Source organism: Panthera uncia (genome assembly GCF_023721935.1).
Source record: "Panthera uncia isolate 11264 chromosome A3 unlocalized genomic scaffold, Puncia_PCG_1.0 HiC_scaffold_12, whole genome shotgun sequence".
In the NCBI taxonomy this organism is placed as follows: Eukaryota; Metazoa; Chordata; class Mammalia; order Carnivora; family Felidae; genus Panthera; species Panthera uncia.
In genome coordinates this window covers 37,823,179-37,842,938 of record NW_026057579.1, presented here as the reverse complement: position 1 = coordinate 37,842,938, position 19,760 = coordinate 37,823,179, and the positions used below count along the sequence as shown (strand labels likewise).

The window sequence follows — 19,760 nt, the reverse complement described above, 5'->3', positions numbered from 1 at the left end:
CTGGGTTTTCTGTCTCCCTCTCCACCCCTCTGCCACGTGTGCGTGTGCACTCTCCCTAAATAAATAAGTAAACTTTAAAAATAAATAAATAAAATAGGAATGATGAGATAACAGAATTTTTAATGAGATTCTTATTAAATTTGAAAGCCTGAGTACAAGATGGCCTGAAGCGTGCGCCGTGCGGTAAAAACGTTTACACGCACGACACGCACACGACACCTACTGGTACGGTCAGGTCGCTGGCTGGCTGGCGGTTGCAGCATATCGGGCAGATCGCAGGGGGGTCGTCAGCTGTTGCCCGGCCCGGTGCGTGGGGGGCGCCGCCCCGGCCAGGCTGCAGCCGCGTGTCCTGCGCGCGCGTGTCCTCCCAGAACTGGAGGCGGGACCGGCGGTCTCCCGCAGCCCCGCTGCACACACCCGGCTGGGTCGGAAAGCCCAGTGCGTGTTGGTGTATGTTGGTAAACCTTGGTGAGCCGCTGAGCCCGGGACGAGTGCCCCACTGGGGACGTGGAGCCCTTAGTTATTTTCTGGGGCCCGAGAAGCGCGAGCCCACAGGCTTTGGACACTTCGCATGGTGGTCTCGACGGCTGTTCAGGCACCAGACCCACACTTGCCGCGCGCGTGCTGTCAAAGGGGCGGTGTTCGAGGCGTCCCCTCCACCCACTCAGGCTGAGCTACTGAACATGTGCTTACCCTTGCGGGATCTTTCTAACGCATCCCACTTACAGGCTCCGAGTCCGGGGGACACTGGGACCCGTGGGATTAGGTTGACGTTTCCACACGGTCCTTCCCTGGCCCCGCGTGCATCCGCTGTACCCGCGGTGGGGGCCTTCATGTTCTGCCTCTTGTCTCCTCCCTGCCCCCTTCCTGGGGTCTCTGTGCTCTGTTGCTCGGTTCCCGGGACCTCGGTGGGACCGGCCTCCCGGCGCTTCCTCTCCAGAGAGTGTGTGGTTTGCAGTTTGCTTCTCCCACTGATTGTAATTCTCTCCCGGTTGGCAAGAGGCCTGGGGTGAGCGCGTGACGTTTCATGGACGGGGCCACGAACGCTGAACACAGGGCAGGCTGGTTAGGGTCAGACCGTGACGGTCGTCCTGCCCAAAATGTCAGTCATTCTTGAGTCAAGAAACACGAGCACCGAAGCTCTCTGCTGGTTGCACCTGGACTGAGTCACGTAGGAGACCCTGGCATAGGTCCTCCCCCGCTTTAAAGCTGCTGTGACTTCCCTCCCCAATTCCACGCTGCTAACCGTGAAATACCCAGAACGTTCCACGAGTCAGCAAGGACTCGGGAGCTCCCACTGCTCGGGCAGAACGTGGGGGGACAAGCAGGAGGCAGTGTTTCTTCCTTTATTTCCTGCAAGAGTCCCTCCGTAACGTGTTGCAGTTCACAGTGGCTGTTTCGGGAACCTCGTGGTGAGTTGAAATTTGAACGAAGAACATTTCCCAAAATACCTTTGAGCCTCCCACGTAACAAATGTGCTAGATGCGTGTTCACTTGTATATCACCCTTCAAAGAACCTTTCATTCCCAAAACAGAGAAGGAAAACCGTACGGTTAACCTTGAATGGACGGGCTGGTGTATTTGCCAGAAGACGAAAGATTGGCTTTCCTGTTAACTTTCTGTGCACACCAAGCTTTTAAGACCATGTCGCGGATTTACCTGTAACTGAGTTTCGCCTTCGTCACTGTTACTGTCACAGACTTGTTCATGCGCAATCAGCTTTCTAAGGCACTCATGTTTGACGTTTTTCCAAATTGCTCACCTATTGGTACCTAATGAAAAATTGCCTTCCTGTGGGGTAAAAGTTGAGAAGATTTTGAATTTGTTTCTTTACAAAGTGACATCCATGGCAGTGTGCGCTAAGTTAGCGGCTTAAAGAGCGTGCGTCACACCATCCCACCAGAGTGATGTCAGGAGGAGGACAGGCTCTTTTAGTTCATTGTGGCGTCCGTGGCCTCTGTTCTGTTTTTTTGTGTTTTTTTTCAATGTTTATTTTTGAGAGAGAGACACAGAGTGTGAGTGAGGGAGGGGCAGAGAGAGAGGGAGACACAGAACCGAAGCAGGCTCCAGGCTCTGCTCGAACACAGGGCTCAAACCCACAAACCGTGAGACCATGACCTGAGCCGAAGTCGGGTGCTTAACCAACTGAGCCCCCCAGGGGCCCCGTGGCCTCTGTTCTTCAAGAAGTAGATGGGAAGTTTGTGGGGAGGTAGTTCAGAACGAGTAAGGAATGGAAGCAGAGAATTGTTTGCCTGGCACACCTGACGCGCCCTCGGGGACCGGATCCTTCCACCACCCCCTCTCCTGTCCCCGGTTCTCTCCCCCCCCCCCCCCTTTCCCGCAGTGGGATTTGACAGGAGTCCCCTCGGGGAAACCCACCGTCTACGTGAAATCGCCCTTCCGGGCCGTTCCAAGTCCTGTGTCAGGAACCTCCTGGAAGCCAAAGACGTACCTGTTACTCAGGACTACCAGCTACAGATATTCTCAGCTTTAGTTGTGTGATCTTCGTTTTCATTTTTAAAGGTTATTTTTTTTCTGGATGTGCAGTATGTTTACAGTATAAAGTTCAAGGTTGACAGATGTTTTTCCCATTTAGCACTTCAGAGATGCCCTTCCAACGTGCTCGGGACGTGAAGTTTCTAATAATTTTTATCTTTGGGGCGTCTGGGTGGCTCAGTCAGTTGAGCGTTCCACTTCGGCTCAGGTCATGACCTCAAGATTTTTCGGTTCAAACCCCACACTAGGCTCTGTGCTGACAGCTCAGAGCCTGCTTGAGCTTGAGATCCTCTCCCTCTCTTCTCTCTCTCTCTCTCAAGAATAAATAATCATTATTATAATTTTCATCTTTGCTCCTCTGTACCTAAGTACATGCTCTCCTCCAGTTGAGTTTAAGATTTTATCCCTGGTTTGCAGCTGTTTGACCCTGATAGGCCTTCACATGGTTTTCTTTTATGTTTCTCTTGCTTGGGACTCGACCTTGTTGGTTTGTCGTTTTCACCAGTTTGGGAATATTTTGGTCCTTACTTGTTCAAATAGTTCTTCAGTTTTCCGCTCCCCCCTCTCCACTTCTGGGACTGAGATTCCACATATCATTTGCTATCGCCAAAGAGGTCACAAAGGATTTCTTTTTGCTTTTCAGTCTTTTCTCTCTTTTTGCTTAACGTTGAAATTCCTGCTGTTATTTTCTTAAGTCCATATATCTTCTCTTCTGTACTTTTTAGTTTGCAGTTGATGCATTCCAGCGGAGTCTTCATAGTTTTTTTCTCCAGAATTCGCGTTTGGTTCTTTTTTAATGTCGTTTTCTTTATTTGCTATGTTGAAGTTTTACTTTAGATTCTCAAGCACATTTATAATAGCTGTTTTAAGGTTCTCCATCATCTCTGTAATCTCAGGGTCTGTTTGTATTTCTGTTTTCTCTTGGTTCTGGGTCACACGTGCCTGTTTTGTCACATGTTTGGTAATTTTTGATTAGAGGACAGACATTGTGGGTTTAGTGTTTTTGAAAGTCTGTATTTTGTCATCCGCAAAAAGACGTGTGCTTTGTTCTGGGAGGCAGGGAAGTCATGTGCAGATTTAGTTGATCTTTTCCAGGTTTGTTTTTAAGCTTCTTAGGGTGAGTTTAGAGTAGCTTCCACTGTTAGGTGACCTTTCTGACATCTGCTCGAAGCTTCAGTGTTCAGCGAGAGTGCCGCAAATAGCTGGCCTGACCTGGACATCTTCGGCCTGCGTGAGCTCTGAGAATCGTTCGGCTCCCTTGTCATCTCGCCCCATCTTCCAGAGTGTCACCCTGTGCACATACTGCTTAGTGCTCCACAGTGGGCTCAGGCTCCTGCACAGGGCTCCCTCCTTCCCAGGACTCCCTCCTGCACAGGGCCCCCTCCTTCCCAGGACTCCCTCCTGCACAGGGCTCCCTCCTTCTCAGGACTCCCTCCTGCACAGGGTTCCCTCCTTCCCAGGACTCCCTCCTGCACAGGACCCCCTCCTTCCCAGGACTGCCTCCTGCACAGGGCCCCCTCCTTCCCAGGGCTCCCTCCTGTGCGGGCTCCCTCTTGCAAATTCCAGCCCCCTGAGCTTCTGGGAGCCCCACCTTTGTCTCCTCACCTCAACAGGTTCACCGTGCTCTGCTTGGGACTCCTCCCCACACGGTGGTCCAAAAGCGCCTATGAATTCAAGAGTTCAGATCCCCTTCTCCCTTCTCGTAGAGCCCCATCCTTTTCCGTGTCTGAAAGGTGTTGCGTCATCACTCTTTTACTCTGGGACAGTCCGGTCCCAGCTACTGTGGAACAGACAGAAGCAGAAGTCACTCAGCCGCCTGCGTTCACACACTCACAGACGGGCCTTTCCTCGGGCCCTCGTCTAAGTTTGCTTACCTGAGTTGAGGCACGTGCGTGTGCAAGATCTGGAGAGGCCCGTCCAAAGCCATTTTGTGACAATGTCAGACTGCTTTCCCTGGAAAAGCATCTCTCAAATTCCGATTTGTTTAGGGCCTCACAAGAAAAGAGGTGTAGATTTGGTTTTGATTGTACAGCTGTGTGGAAATACACTTCACATGCCACACAGTTCACACTTCTCACGGTTCGCTGGTTTTTAGCCTTCTGACAGGATCATGCAGCCATCACCACCGGTTTCCGCAACGTTTGTGTCTCCCGAATAGAAGCCCAAATGCTTTCACTCTCTCTTCCCGTCTCCCCCCGCCCAGCCCAGCTCCGGGCAAGCACTGATCTCTGTCTCTACAGATTCTCCTGTTCTAGACGTTTCCTACAAATGGGATCCCACAACACATGGCCCTTCCTGACTGGCTTCTTTCACTCAGGATGACGTCTTCAAGAGTCGTCCGTTTTGTAGCACGGACGGGACCCCGTTCCTTTTTATCGGCAAATAGCGTTCCAGGTTTTGACTGTTCACGTTTTACCTACCCATTCATCCCCTGATGAACATTTGACTTCTTTCCACTTTTTGGCTGTCGTGAGCACTGCTCCTTCTGAACACCCGTGAGCAGGTTTCTGTGTGGACCCATTTCCTTTTCTCTTGAGTGCGTACCTCGCGCCGAGGAGCGGGAGCGCTCGTCACGTGGCAGCCTGTGTTCCACGCTGTGGGAAGTGTCCAAACCGTCTTGCAGTGGCTGCACTGTTTTCCATTTTCCACCAGTTTGGGGTTTTGTTTACTTTTGTGTGTGTGGTGTTGTTCGTTGGGTGGTTTTGCTTACCCCGGGAGAGAACACACACCGGAGCGGGAGGACAGAAGGCTCCGGAGCCGGTCCCCTGGAGCCATGCACAGAGCTCCGTGTATGCCGGGTCGGGCGCAGGGGCCGCTCCCTTTCCAGCACCGCTGCCCCACGCCCATTGTGTCTTCAGGTGTCCCAGACAGGAAAGTCTGTACTCTTTGAGTCGGCTGCCCTGGTTTGCGTTTCGTCTTTGTCCACTAGAATCCAGGAGGGACTGCTGAACTGTCCCCTCTCTGCAGGAGGCGCGATGGCCTGCAGCCATCTGTGAGCAGAAGTCAGCCGCTGCTCTGCACGACACGTACAACGGGGGGGAACCGGCATCCTCCCCGTCGCCTGCCTGAGTCCTGGCTTGTTCCCCTGCTGTCTCTTCACATTCCCTGCCCTGGCCTTGGGTGCACTAGTCCCTCACCTACAAGTTTGCTGATTTGAAGCGGCCCTGCCTCGGGTGCAGCAGCATGGCTCTGACGAAAGCCCGAAGCGGGGGAAGCTTGCACCCCTCTCTCCAGTGACCGCAGGAGGACGTGCAGTTAGGGGCTGTGGCCCCTGTGCCGTGACCCCCTCCACTTAGTGACAGCACCAGCAGGCACACCCCTGGGCTCTCGTGGGTGCGATATGTGTTTGTCACACAGATGCTCACGTCCCAGGAACTTCCTGTGCCAGCCGAAATGTTATCCAACAGAGTATTTCACGGGGAGAAGATTTTGCAGCGTGGTCTAGTTAACGGAGGCCATTGCAGGGATGAAGGGGTTAAAATGGCCCTCCCTCTGCAGCATCAGGATGCGAAGTGGCCCTTTCCTGGCTTGCAGCTCCTCTGGCCCAGACAGAGTCACGTTCCTGCAAAGCTTTATGGAGCCATCTGGCTGAGCTCCTTTCATTCCACCCTGTAATTGTCCCTCTAGACCAGTTAGCCACCTCTGTGGCTGCAGCATGGGAGGCATTCAGCCTCACCGTCTGAAGGCAGAAAACCTTAAAACTGCCGCTTCTCCATCTTTGCCCCTGTGTATGCAGGAGGGGTGGCTCGGCGCCCGGGGCCACAACCAGACACGTGACCTGGAACCCCGCCAAAGCCACCCTCCCCCTTAATGGGGGAAGGGCAGCCACAGACCCCTGCACACATCGCCCGCACTGTGGTGCCTTTGAAGTGTTGCCATCTGGAACGATAATGAAAGATTACCCTCGCTGGCGCACACCGAGGGTAGGGAGACAGTAGGAAGGACCTGGGCAGTTGTAGGGTGTGCACACTGACTTCCTCTCCGTCCTCAGTCCCCGTGTGCTCTCGGTGCTCCCCTGCGCCATTAGCATCAGCCTGGGCGGGGAGCAGGCGTCCAGCTCGCCGAGACGGAGAGGTTTTAGTCTTGTCCTCCTGCACACCTCCCCCAGGTCGGACGTCTCCATGGTCATTGCAGCCTTGAGAGTCCTTCCTCTCCTGGCCTGGCCAAACCACTGTCTCCTCGGCCCCTCCCCCTTCCATCTTCCCTTTATGTTTTTTCCTCTCTTTTGAAAATGTATTTTTCTATCTAGGAATAACTGACACATTGTGTTAGTTTCAAGTGTGTAACTCGAGTCACTATTTGTCTGTATCGTGAAACGATCACAGTCGGTCTGGTTTACATCCGTCACCTTCCACGGTTACGGCAGTATTTTTCTTGTGATGAGAACTTTGCAAGTACACACCGCTGTCTGGTTCCTTCCGGCTCCGCACCCGTCCGTTAATCCCCGCGCCCTGGTTGTGTGGTGATGGAAAGTTTCTAGCACCTGCCCACCTGTCCCATTTGGCCTGCCCCCACTCCCCGCCCCTGCCTCTGGCGACCACCACTGTGTTCTCTGTACCTAGAAGCTGCTTTGCTGCTTCGGTTTTTGTGTTTTTGTGATTCCACCTGTAAGTGATCATGATCATACAGGATTTGTCTCTCCGTCTGACTTATCTCATTTAGCATAATGCCCTCAGGGTCCACCCATGTGGAAACAGATGTCAAGATTTCCTTCTCTTCTTATGGCTGAGAACTGTGGCCGTGTGCAAATACACCCCCTCCTCTTTCCCTCTTCATCCGTCCACGACACATGGGTTGTTTCCACGTCTTCACTGGGGGAAATAACACCACTATGAACATGCAGGTGCAGACATCTCTTTTTTTTTTAAAGCAGGGGTGTATTTTATTTTATTTTTAATTTTTTAACATTTATTTATTTTTGAGACAGAGAGAGACAGAGCATGAACGGGGGAGAGACAGAGAGAGAGGGAGACACAGAATCTGAAACAGGCTCCAGGCTCTGAGCTGTCAGCACAGAGCCTGACTCGGGGCTTGAACTCACGGTCCAAGATATCAAGACCTGAGGCGAAGTTGGATGCTTAACCGACTGAGCCACCCAGACGCCCCTCCTTTTTTCTTTTTAAATGTTTTATTATTTTGAGAGAGAGAAAGATGGTGAGCGGGGGTGGGGCAGAGAAAGAGGGAGACGGGGAAGCCCAAACAGGCTCCCTGCCGTCAGCACAGAGCCCGACTCGGGACTTGAACTCACGGACTGCGAGATCATGACCTGAGCTGAAGCCAGACGCTTAACCGGCTGAACTACCCAGGCACCCCTTTGTTTTATTTTTTAATGTTTACTTTTGAGAGAGAGCACAAGCAGGGGAGGGGCAGAGACAGAGAGATGGGGAGAGAGAAGGAGAGGGAGAGAATCTCAAGCAGGCTCCACACTGACAGCGTAGAGCCCAGTGCGGGGCTCAGACTCCCGAGCCCTGGGATCATGACGTGAGCCGAGGTCGGCCGCTCAGCCAGCCCTGCACCCAGGCGCCCCACAGACATCTTCTCAAGTTGGTGTTTTTGTTTCCTTGGGACCAATGCCCGGAAGTGGAACTGCCGGGCCGTAAGGTGGCTGTATGTGTAACTTCTGGAGGAACCCCACGCTGTTTTCCACGGCGGCTGCAGAGTCCTAGGTCCCAGCAGCTGTGCGCGGGGCTTCCCTTTCCCCCACACCCTCGCCAGCCATCGGGTTCCACCTGCGCCCCTCCGCCCTGTCTGCGGGGCGTGTCACTGGGGATCGGGTCGCAGAGGCCCATGGGGCCCTTTTCTGGCAGACAGCACCCTCCTGTAAGCAGGGGGCCTGGCTGAACGGGTGCTGAAGGACCTGAGGGCGGGGGGACTCTTCTCACTTCCTCGGGCTTGGGGTGCGCTTAGCCCTGGAGGGAGGGGCGCCCAGGCCACGAATGATGTCTCTAGCCGGGTCCCAGAGGCCTTCCCAGAGACCCAGGCAAACTGGCACGTTGCCCAGGCCAGCCCACCTCCTTGCGGACCCGGCCCTTTGTTCTCTGTGATGTCTCTTCACCCCTCGGGGGGGCCCACGCGAAGCCCTCCTCCTGGCGTGGTATGTCTCCTGTCGGCCGGCCGCAGCGGGTGGGGATTTACCACTTCTCTGCAAGGGCAGGTCTAAAATACACATTTGATCAAAGGCTGTGATGCTTCAGCATCTGGGCAGCTGAAATGTTACTACTGTAGGCACGTTTTAACCTCCATACACCGTTGGAGAGAAAAGGAATCTCATTTAGTTATGGGTTCTGGTTAGCTGAGTTTAATTAACATTTTATTGTCTTGACATATTTTTCTTCCGTTCCTTCAAGGGGGATGCAGTTAAAGACCTGATGCTTCGCTTCCTGGGTGAGAGAGCCGCGGCGAAGAGGCGGGTCTTAAATGTTGAGTCCGTGGAGCAGACTTTTGTCGGGTTGAAGCAGCTAATCGTAAGTTGTGACGTGTTTGGTTTCGAAATTGTTTTTTATAAGTCCTGCCTTCCTTCCTTCCTTCGTCATATTTTCCTTCCTTCGTCATAGTTTCCTTAGAGTCACTTACTCCGGATGTATTACCTAGAGCCCTTGCATGGAAATAAAATTTTGTTGAATTAGATACCAGTTCTGTGCAGCCAAAAGCGTCCCACAAACATACTTTTAATTAGTTAAAAAGCTATTATTTTAGACGATCAAATTACTCGAAGCAACATATACTTTGATTAAATATGCTTCATCAAACATAGTAACTAGAGAGAAATGATGTTATGCTGCTTTTTTAAAACACTCTGTCGTCTCCACTTGGCTTAAAAGGTTTATTGTTGAATGGGTGGGTTCACCACAAATGCACACAAAAGTCCTTGTTCCTTAACAGGAGTAAAGTCGTGCAACTATCCAGGTAGAGATGTAGTCCCAGGTATTAACAGGAAAGTAGTAATAGGAAACTATCTGAGCTGCAGGCGTTTTAACATGGATGGGTAGATGCTTCTGGCGGTCTTTGAACCCCTGGAAGTCGTATGCCCCCACAATTGCCTCTTTCTTGCACGTCTTCTATGACGTGTACAGAAGTATGTGTCCTCCGAAAGGCAAGTAAGAATCACTTGTTTGGGTGGTCAGCAGATATTTTACATATAAAGCAATTAAAGTCTAATTTCTTAGTAAGTGTAAATCAAATGCCTTATTGGGTTTCTTTTACTGAAGTGATTCTGGAGTTATTCCTATGCTAAGAAGCTTTGGGAAGGAAAGACGTGGACCCACTCTGTTTTTGAAAGGGAGGGGAAACGACTTTTTAAATATCTGCACACTTTATCGTTTGTTAATGAAGTCACAGGTGGTCACAGGTCTTGACAGGTGAGCATTTCCGGGGCCGAACGAAGAGGTTCTTGCATTGTTGGGTTCTTGTCTTGGCCTTGACCGGCCTGGAAGCAGCCGCTATAAGACATCGTCATGAGCGATAGGCCACACTAGGAGTGTCACCTGGTGGTGACCGGTTTGTGTTTTAAGTAAACGCTACTCCACATATGGGGCTTGAACTCATGACTCTGAGATCAAGAATCGCACGCTCTCCCAACAGAGCCAGCCGGGCGCCCCTGTAATGACCAGTTAAAAAAGTATACCTGGAACCGGGCACAGTCATCGTAACCAATTTGTTCCATGGGCGATCTTGTTACCTGCTGTGATTGTTTCTGCTGTTAACAAATATGTACAGTGGGGGGCGCCTGGGTGGCCCAGTCGGTTGAGCCTCCGACTTCGGCTCAGGTCATAATCTCGCGGTCCGTGAGTTCAAGCTCCGCGTCGGGCTCTGTGCTGACAGCTCGGAGCCTGGAGCCTGCTTCGGATTCTGTGTCTCCCCCTCTCTCTGCCCCTAACCCACTCGCATTCTGTCTCTGTTTCTCTCAAAAGTAAACATTAAAAAAATTTTTTCTTAAGAAACAAATAAGTAGGTACAGTGGTTTGGGGTCTTTTCGTACATTGAAAATACTTAAAGCCAGGAGAGATTTTATTATAGTCCTAACAAGGAGACCTATTTAAGGTGGAAAATGTATTTACAAAAACTTATTACCAAAAAATATGTATGTATTTTTAAAAAGGGTGGGGGGGTTGCTGGGGTGGCTCAGTTGGTTGAGTGTCCGACTCTTGACTTCAGCTCAGGTCATGATCCCAGAGTTGTGGGATCGAGCCCTACATCAGACTCCATGCTGAGTGTGGAGCCTGCTTGGGATTCCTTCTCTCCCTCTCTCTCTAAAAAAAAACATTTTTTTAATACTTAAAAACAGTCATTACCTTGCCCTGGTATTTTAATTATGTCCTAAAGTAATTCCTCTCATCATCAAGACTAGGAAAGAGTTTCAAAATGTATTTTCCTAAGTAACGTCCGTGCATTTTAAGACTGTAATTTACAGGGAAATGAATGTCATAGCCTGTGGAGGACATTTTAATCCCTGTAATGGTATCATATACAGAGTTAATGATTCCTTTTGAGTCATAGATGGGAAAGTTATGTACATACTGTTAGTTACTTGAGTGACTTTTATTGGACTATTTTTCTCATCTTTTAGAAGTCATCGAATTCCTGTGTTCAGTTTTTCAAAAAGAGTGTATCTTATTTCCTAGTGTAAAAAAAAAAAAAAAGGAACATTTATTTAAATTTATATCTCTTTCTCATATCAAACTGACCTTATTGTCAGAGTTCTACACGTCATTTACAGTAATGATGAGATTTTTGTAAGAACTCAAAGTTTTACAGGGTATGTTTTAAATTGTAGTTATAAAAACCATTTCTTCACCAAACACTTTTGACATCTCATAATGAGAATGGAGGAGGATCTCCAGGAAGAGGACTAGAAGGAGGAAAAAAATGAGATCAAAATAGCCAGAAGCACGGTGAGAAAATAAAAAATTGTAATTTCAAATCGCAGGCCACGTGTAATCCCCAGTCATGGCTCACAGGTTGCTGAGGGGAGGTCCCAACGTTTTGAAGGAAGGGGGTACCTGCCATTAGAACTCAGCACTGCTCTGGGTCGTCCTGGCCCGTCCTTCCAAGAATCCTCTTCTCCCCTTCCTCCAGCCTCAACCCCTGGCTCAGTGGTCAGGCTGCCCAGAGCTACGCAGGACGCTGGAAAGAGGGTACCACGGGCCGGTCCTGCTAGGTCCCCATCACCTGTAAGGCCAGTCCGGCTGAAGGCCATGCTCTCTTGAGGCTGGAAGAAATAAACTGCCCACGTGCGTGTGCACACGCCTGGTGTGCATGAACAGGGATATGTCCCCTAGGCCTTGTACTTGGCACCTGTGCAGGGACAGACACCAGAGGAGAGTGATCCTGGAAAGGGAACACGGACCTGCCTCAGTACGGGGCGGGGCCCCAACACATACTTGTGTGGAAGGAGCCGTGTTACAGGTTGTTAGGGAAAGGAGGAGTCAGTGTTGGCACGCAATTAGTGAGGTATTCAAAAGGGAAGAATTACAAAGATCTTTATTTCTTAGCACACTCAAAAATAAATTCCAAATAAATTAAAACAAAATTTGTTAAATTCCAGAAAATTGAGGAGACTCTTAATGATGCAGGATAGAAAAGCATTTCTTAAAACTTTTAGGGGGAAATGGATAAATTTGACTACTTTAAAACCTGTGTACAACAAAAACACCATAAAGAGTATTAAAAAGTGAGCCACAGAATGAGAGAAGATGTTTGAAATAGATATTAAGACCTTCCTCCAATGACTAAGAAATGAAAACAGCCCAGTAGAAAAATGGGCACATGATAGGAGGAGGCAGTTCGCAGAAACCAGACAGCCTATAAACTTGGAAAAGGTGCTCATCTTCATTGGGAATCACAAATGTGAGTCCAACAGGAGGGTCGTACATTTCAGCCGCATCAACACGGCAGCACCGGGCGTCCGCCAGGGTGCAGGAGGCGGCCTGTGTCCTTGCGGGCGCGAGCTGGAAGGCCCGCTTTGCAGAGCAACGTAACGGGAGCTGATCACATCTGATCACATCAACGCTTTGCAGCACCTTGGACCCAACATTCCCCCCTCTGATTCTATACTTCAGAGAAACTCTTGCACCTGTGCTTAACAGGACATATTCGAGAATGTTTGTTGCTGTATTGTTTGAATTAGCCAAAACTGCTGTTGGAAACCTTACTATTGAATAAGACAAAGTTATGTTACGTAGTTAAGTCCCTTGGAACAGCTGAAGTACACGCAGGAGAGCCACGTTCATCAGCGTGAGAAAACCCCCAGAACGGTGTGGAGCCCTGAACACAAAGTGCGAAGGCCGCCGTAACGTGCCAGCTTGGAAGACCAGCCAGCAGTCCCTGAGCCACGACATCCCTGATCCCACAGTCTGGGAGAGCCCTCCCTGAAAACCTAGTTATGTTTGGTGGCAGAATCCGAGCTGACCAGGCTCATTTGGTGCCATCCCCGGGACACTCCTCCTCGCCTGCCGCCTCCCTGCCCTGCTCCCCTGCTTTCCCACTTGCCCTTTACGGGCGAGGCAGTGGGAGCCGGCCAGGTGGAGGGACGGAGGGGGTCCAGGCTGGGTGGCCTCCTGTGGGCTCAGCCTGAGGTCCTGTGGGCCTGGCCCCTCCCACCTGGGCGTCCCTCTGTTGCCTGGCCCTGGGTGCGTCTCTGTCCCTTCATGGCTGTCTTGGCCTCGCCCACACCTGTGCAGATGGCCCCTCGTCCAGCTCTCCGGGAGCCCCTGGGGACTGTCAGCAGCCTCCCGTTGCTACCAGGCTCCCAATGGATAGGATAGTTATGGTCTTTGTTGATCCCACTTGCTGTGAACAAAAGTATTCCTGGAAATCTTCTTGAAATATCAAATTAAATTGAAGTGTAGACAAAGAAATACTTTATATTCTCTTATCATGAAAAAGAAATATTTGGGGAAATACAAATTGTAAATGGTAAACTTGTCTCACAACTTCTCTGTGTTCTCTCCTCGTTTGTTTCCTTTTAAGTTGTAATACGAGGAAAATCATCCTCATTGTTCTGCTTTCTCTGCTAGCATGTGTGACTCTCAAACCAGAAGATAATGCACATCTTAGTCTTGAAAGGAGCCACGCTGCGTCACCTCTGGTCCCGAATCGCGGTGACCCCGTGCAGCTGGCAAGTTCTGGGTCCAGACTGGCCCCTGCCTTTCTCCCAGTCTCCTTGTACTCAGACAGGCCGCCAAGAAGGTGGTGGGGAGGCACCCCAACCCCCTGCCCCAAGTTGTTTTGTTTTTCATTGTCTTGAGGAATTATGTCATTCTGACCCCTGGAAAATTTGCCGTCAGGTTAGCGTAAGTTCATTTAGATGTTAGTACACGTCATCTATAGACCATCAGTATTCGTCAGAAAATGGCCTCGCTTAGTAATGACCCACTTAGGAGCTACGGGTGTCCTCGTACAGCTTCTGTATTCAGCCACCTGCGGGACAGTTACATTGGGAGAAACTGTAATGGGGGCATTTGTGCTTGCTATTTTCAGTTAGGAAAGGAGCCACTTTGTGAAAGATTCCCACTTAGGGGGCGCTGGGTACCTCCGTCGGTAAAGCATCCGACCCTGTATTTCGGCTCAGGTCATGACTTCCGAGCCCCATGTCGGGCTCCGTGCTGTCCATGTGGAGGCTGCTTGGGATTCTCTCTCTCTCCTTCTGCCATGCGCTCGCTCGCTCTCAAAATAAATAAATAAGCTTTAGTAGACTTCCATTTACTAAACAATGAACCATCAAGTGAGAGGTTTTGGCTTCATTTTTAATAAATGTCATCCAGTTTGGGATGTAGAAACCACATCTTAGTATGACAAATCAGAGTAAGAGCTGAAGGCTTTTTATACGGTACATTTTAGTAGTTTTAATCATTTATGGAGAGTCTGTATTCACAGAGTGCTTGCAAATAGTTTTATTACACGTTTAACTGGTTTACTGGTGGTGGGTATCTGTACCTGGTGGACGTCAAATGAGATAGGCGTCTTTACTGGGCAATGAATCTTTGTTTCACAAATATGTAAGTAGCCAGGGTCAGATCTTCTCGTTTAGGTATCTTTGCACCCACACGGATTCTGTGTCTCTGAGGTCCGTCAGCAGATCACACGGGAGCTCACGGGGGTGGTTCAGTGTCAGGCAGCTCCTTATGTACTGTCGTGAAATCCCTTTTTTCCCCCAGGTTTTAAAATACCTCTTTCCTCATGTGTTAACTGCCATACTTCGTAACTTATACCTCCATACTTGATTTTTTTTTTTTTAGTATGATTTCAACACGCATTGATTTTGTTCCTGCATAAAGCACGGTTCTAGGTAATGGATGGGGTGAGCATGTCCCCGGTGTGTGGGACACAGGGAGAGGCGTGCCATTTCTAGACGGCCACAACATAACGGCCTCATCCACGAGTGCGATGGCCCACTGTGTGTGCGGCCTGTCCTTTGTTTCATTCACAAACCTCTGTTCCCTCCTTTTACAAACAGCATGTCCTTTTTTTTTTTTTTAATACTTATTTTTGAGAGAGAGAGCACAAGGGGGGAGGAGCACAGAGAGAGGGAGACGCAGAATCCACAGCAGGCTCCAGGCTCCGAGCTGTCAGCACAGAGCCCAACGCAGGGCTCGAACCCACAAACTGAGATCATGACCTGAGCCGAGGTTGGCCGCTTCACCGACTGAGCCCCCCAGGGGCCCCCAAACAGCGTGTTCTTAATTCTGAAAAAGTGAGGAGAAGTAAAACCATGGTCAGTTAACATTTTCGTATCTGACTGTGTGTGTGTCTCCAGTAAGTCTGTGTGGGGAATGTGAACACATGTGTAGGTATATATATGTGCTATACAAAACTTCATGTTCTACTTTTTTATGCTTTAGTATCTTTTTATTAATATTTCTTAAACATTGTCCAATATTGAAGGGTCGCTACAAATATTTTCTAACTGCATCATCTGACGCTATTATAAATAATCCTGGGATGGACCATCTTGTACAGAAATCTTCTCTACATATATGATTATTTCCTTAAGATAAATGCTGGGTGGAGAATGAGGTCAGAGTATGGGCAGTTTGTTTTTTTAATGTTCATTTTGAGAGAAAGAGAGTGTGAGCGGGGGAGGGGCAGAGCGAGAGAGAGAGAGAGAGAGAGAGAGAGAGAGAGAGAATCCCAAGCAGGCTCCATGCTGTCAGCACAGAGCCCAGTGTAGGGCTTAAACTCACGAACCGTGAGATCGTGACCAGGGCCGAAATTATGAGTCAGACGCTCAACTGACTGAGCCCCCCAGGCGTCCCAGAGAATGGACAGTTTGGGGGCTCTTGATACATTCTTTTTCAGGAAGATGATACCGTGTGTACATTAACCAGCAATATGCACACGCCTTTGCTATAGTGTCTCCTTGTCTGTCCTGACTCGTATCTTCTTCAGAAATCATTTTTTCTCATTTCTTAGTCTAACAATGGCATTTGCTGCTTTTTTTGTTTTTTGGCTAATGAAAATCAATCACTAATAAGTTATAATTTATGTTTCTTTCATTATTAGTGTAGCCTTTTTTACTGCCTTTTTGTAGTTGCGTGAATTTACTATTTCATAATTTCTTGTAACAAACGCACATGATAGGTACGATACTGTAGGAATACTTTTAAAAGTTAAAAAGCGTCCTCTAGACAAGGCCACTGTCCCAAGAGCTTACCTAGAGGGAAGTGGGACACAGTCACTGTTAAAGTGACCTTGGACACTGGGCTGTGTTTAATGTGCACGCAGAGTGGATGAGACAGACTGTATCCCACAGCAGGTGTTTCTTAGCCCTCTTTTCATTGTTGGCCCCTGAGGAGCATTTTGCAACATATTCTCCTAATTGCTCACCTCCACCCTCAACCCCACATGAAATAAAATACTGAGGAGGAAGATTCTGTCCGGTGGGGTTAATGTTTGGAGGTCCGTTAATCGCCGTTACCCAAGAACCAGATTCCGTCCCCCTGGGGGGGCCGTCTCCCCCATTGCCGGCGAATCAGGAATGGGCAGGAGGGGCGTCGCCAAGCTGGAGTCTGAGTCGGGGTGGGGTGGTGGTCTCGGCAGCCCCTCCTCGCTAGAAGCCGGGGTGACAGCTGTGATGGCGTGAGAGCACAGACAGCTGACCGGCAGGGATGGCAGTCCCAGCCGCATCACAGACTGTGCCCTCGTTTCCGCCTGCAGGGTGGCCGGCTGCGGTGACAAGTGGGTGACGGGGCGCGCTTCACCCGCCGGCCTGAGGTCGCACAGGTGGCAGTGGGAGCTAACGGGTGTCTGCCTGCTTCTCCTCCCTGCCACCCTTCCCCCCACCTGGTGACGTTGGGCCGCCAGGTCTCCGTGGGGCCACGGCGCCCGGGGAGAAGTGCCACGCCCCACCCCGGTGCGTGCACTGGCCGGAAGGTGATGGCCCGCCTCGCGGGACCTTCAGCGCCGCCGTCCATCCAGCCTGCTGGGCTTCTGTGGTGGCTCCCCGGGCCTTTCTGAACGGGCCCTGCCTTTTGCAAACCTCCAGCCCTCCCTGGCTCCTGGCTGGAGCAGACAAGTGACCCCCCGCCCCAGCTCAGGGCAGAACGGGGGGAGGCCGTGGGACAGAAGCCTCGCTCCCGGCGCAGACGTGCACCTCGTGCGCCTGCTGAGATGTGCGTCCAGAGTCCTTCCCTCTCGACTCGCCGGACCTCGCGCTGTGGATCGTCCTTCCCGGTACGCGGCCAGCCTCCCTGCAGCCAGACCCTTCTCATCGCCACTCGGTTGCAAACAGGCACAGATCAGGCACCACCGCCTCGCCTCCTCCCTCGCCTTCACGGGGTCCCCGTCTCCCCGCCCCCCTGCTCGCGGTCCACCCGTGTCTCTCGGTCCGACTTCCCGCCCCATCTGCCCGTCGCACCAGCGCTCGGCGAGGCCAACGGTGATTCTGCTGCCGCCGTGCCCGCCGCCTCCGGAGCCCTGAGGACTGTCCCTCCCTGCACCCCAGACCCACATCCCTCCCCCCCCCCCCACCGGCCACCCCCTGCACGTGCAGACCCCGCACTGCCCCAGGGCAATGCCCTCCTCTCTTCCTAACCTCAGACCCGCACAGAAGCGGCTGGTTTTCCTCTTCCTCGTGAATGTCTCAAAGGCCGTCAGATGCATCGTTGTCGGAACCGAATTCCGGATTCTGAGCTCTGACCTTTTCCAGCCTTCCCCGTCTCCATGACCGCTTCACCGCCCTTGGGCGGCACGTCAGCTCTCAGACCCATCCTACGGCCCCGCTCCCCGTGTCAGGTCGCCACTCGGCCGTGTCCCTTGGCCCTGTCCACACGCCCACGCTAGTACAAGCCGCCTGCAACTGTGCTTTTCAGGCTTGGAAGGACGGGCGTTTTCTCGGGACTTTTCAATCTTCAGCAGACTGAAACTTACCCTTTTTTTTCTTTAATTGTAGAGAGGGTGTGAGCAGGGGAGAGGAGGAGAGGGGCCGCGGGAGGGAGGGAGAGGGAGGGGGAATCCCAAGCAGACTCCATGCTCAGCACAGAGCCCCACGCCGGGCTGCATCCCGTGACCCCGAGATCACGACCTGAGCCAAAATCAGGAGTCAGATGCTCAACCCACTAAACCACCTAGGCGCCCCCCAGACCGAAGCTTCTGTAAAATTCCGTCTACATTAACAATATGAAAAACACGTACCGGGTACAAGCCCCCTTTTGTTATCATGCGTGACAATAAGTACTCTGTCGAGTGGCTCTAGAAGTTTCTGTTCCTCCGCCTTTCTCGCTCGGGACCAGTCATAAGGGGCACGTGGTCCACGGTCTCCCTGGAAGTGGCAGTGGCCAGGCCTGGGTGGCACCTGGGAGTATCTTAGGCTCGGGGGGGCCCCTCAGTCTCTGGGGCAGCCACTCAGCTCTGCTGTGACCGCACCTCCTTCGTGGGAGCCCAGAACCAGCCTTAGACAACACGGACCACGTGCAGGAGGCTGGGTCCCGGAACTGCGTGCAGACCGTGCACCGCGTGGATAGGGCCTGTGGACCACACACAGGTCGCCAGCATCAGGCCTGGACACCGGCTTCACTGACACCTGCTTCGCCCCTCAGGTTCATGCGTCATCCTCACAGGGGCTGATGTTTCTGGAACGTGAGCCTGACGTGTTGCCGGTGCCCTTGGAAGCCTCCGGAGGCTGGCCTGGCCTTACCTGCCCCTTGACCACACCTGCAGTGCCCGCCCCTACCTGCCCCTCATCCTCCCCTGCCAGGCCCCCTCTTACCTGCCGCACCTCTCTCAGACCGCACCGGCCTTCTCCCTGCCGTCGCTCGTATCCCCACAGCCCCCACTCACACCAGGCCTTTGCCCACTGGAGCTCCCCTCCTGCCCTCCTCACTGGGGTCATTTCCTGGGAGGCCAGCTGAAGTCATTTCCCGGGAGGACTGCCCTGAGCACTCAGTTCAGATCTGACGCCACCAGCAGGAGAGGCCAGCCTGTGTGACAGAGGCAGTTGGGAAGAGAGCAATAATTAATCGCCCCTGCATACAGGATCTGCTTAGAATGTACACAGAACTGATTTGGACTTGGCCGAATAGCTTTCCCATTTGCAAGTCTGGAATATACAGCCGCACTTGTGATTCTCCCCCAGCAGTCGGAGCACCCCCGTCGGCCCAGGCTTCCACCTGCGGGGCCCTCAGGGCTGCTGTCAGGAGAGTCCGCAATCAGCAGCCGGGCCCGTGCTCTCTGGGTCCTCACCCCCACTTGGGGTTCCGCCTGGGAGGGGTGGGGCGCCCACAGGGGCAGTGCGTGCCTCAGTACCTGGAGAGGTGGGGGACTGCTCCGCTCTCTGTGCGTTAAACAGCATCGCGTCACTCCCTTGCTCGGAGCCCTTCCGAGGCTCCCCAGCCCCTCAGGATGCATCTGGATCTCTCGTGGCCTGAGGCCTTCCTTGCTGACATCCCATTCTTGCCCACACCTGCACTCTCACTGCCTGTGTGCCTGCCGTCGGGATCCCGGGATCGACCGGGGTCCCTCACGCACACTGTCTCCCCCTCGCCTGGAGGGTCCTACCCCTGCCGGACCCCGCTGTTCCTCCTTCACGTCTGGCTCCAGCAGCTTTCCGTTCCCTGACATTAAGTCCGGCCACCTGGTGACGTGCACCGTGGCACTTGCTTCAGAAAGCACTTGGGGTGCGTGCAGAATCACTTGAGTGATCATCGGAAAAACGCTTTGTTTCATATCCGCCTTCCTCGCTGGATCCTGAGGTGAACGCACGGAAGGCTGTGCACTCAGCCGGCTCTTTGCCCACAGGGCCTGACCTGGTCTGTACGTCTGTCGGCCAC

At 52.0% G+C, this 19,760-nt stretch overlaps 1 protein-coding gene across 3 annotated transcripts in view; it reads left to right on the top strand.

Moving 5' to 3' along the window:
• The window catches only part of TRAPPC12 (trafficking protein particle complex subunit 12), an 85,997-nt gene that overhangs the window by 10,703 nt on the left and 55,534 nt on the right, over positions 1–19,760 (top strand). For all 3 annotated transcript variants that reach the window (XR_007462486.1, XR_007462487.1, XM_049652610.1), the window contains exon 3: positions 8,844–8,960. Coding sequence is in view for 1 of the 3 variants with exons in the window: in XM_049652610.1 (XP_049508567.1) it covers positions 8,844–8,960 (117 nt within the window). In the remaining 2 variants the exon portion in view is untranslated. The remainder of the gene's footprint in view (positions 1–8,843; positions 8,961–19,760) is intronic.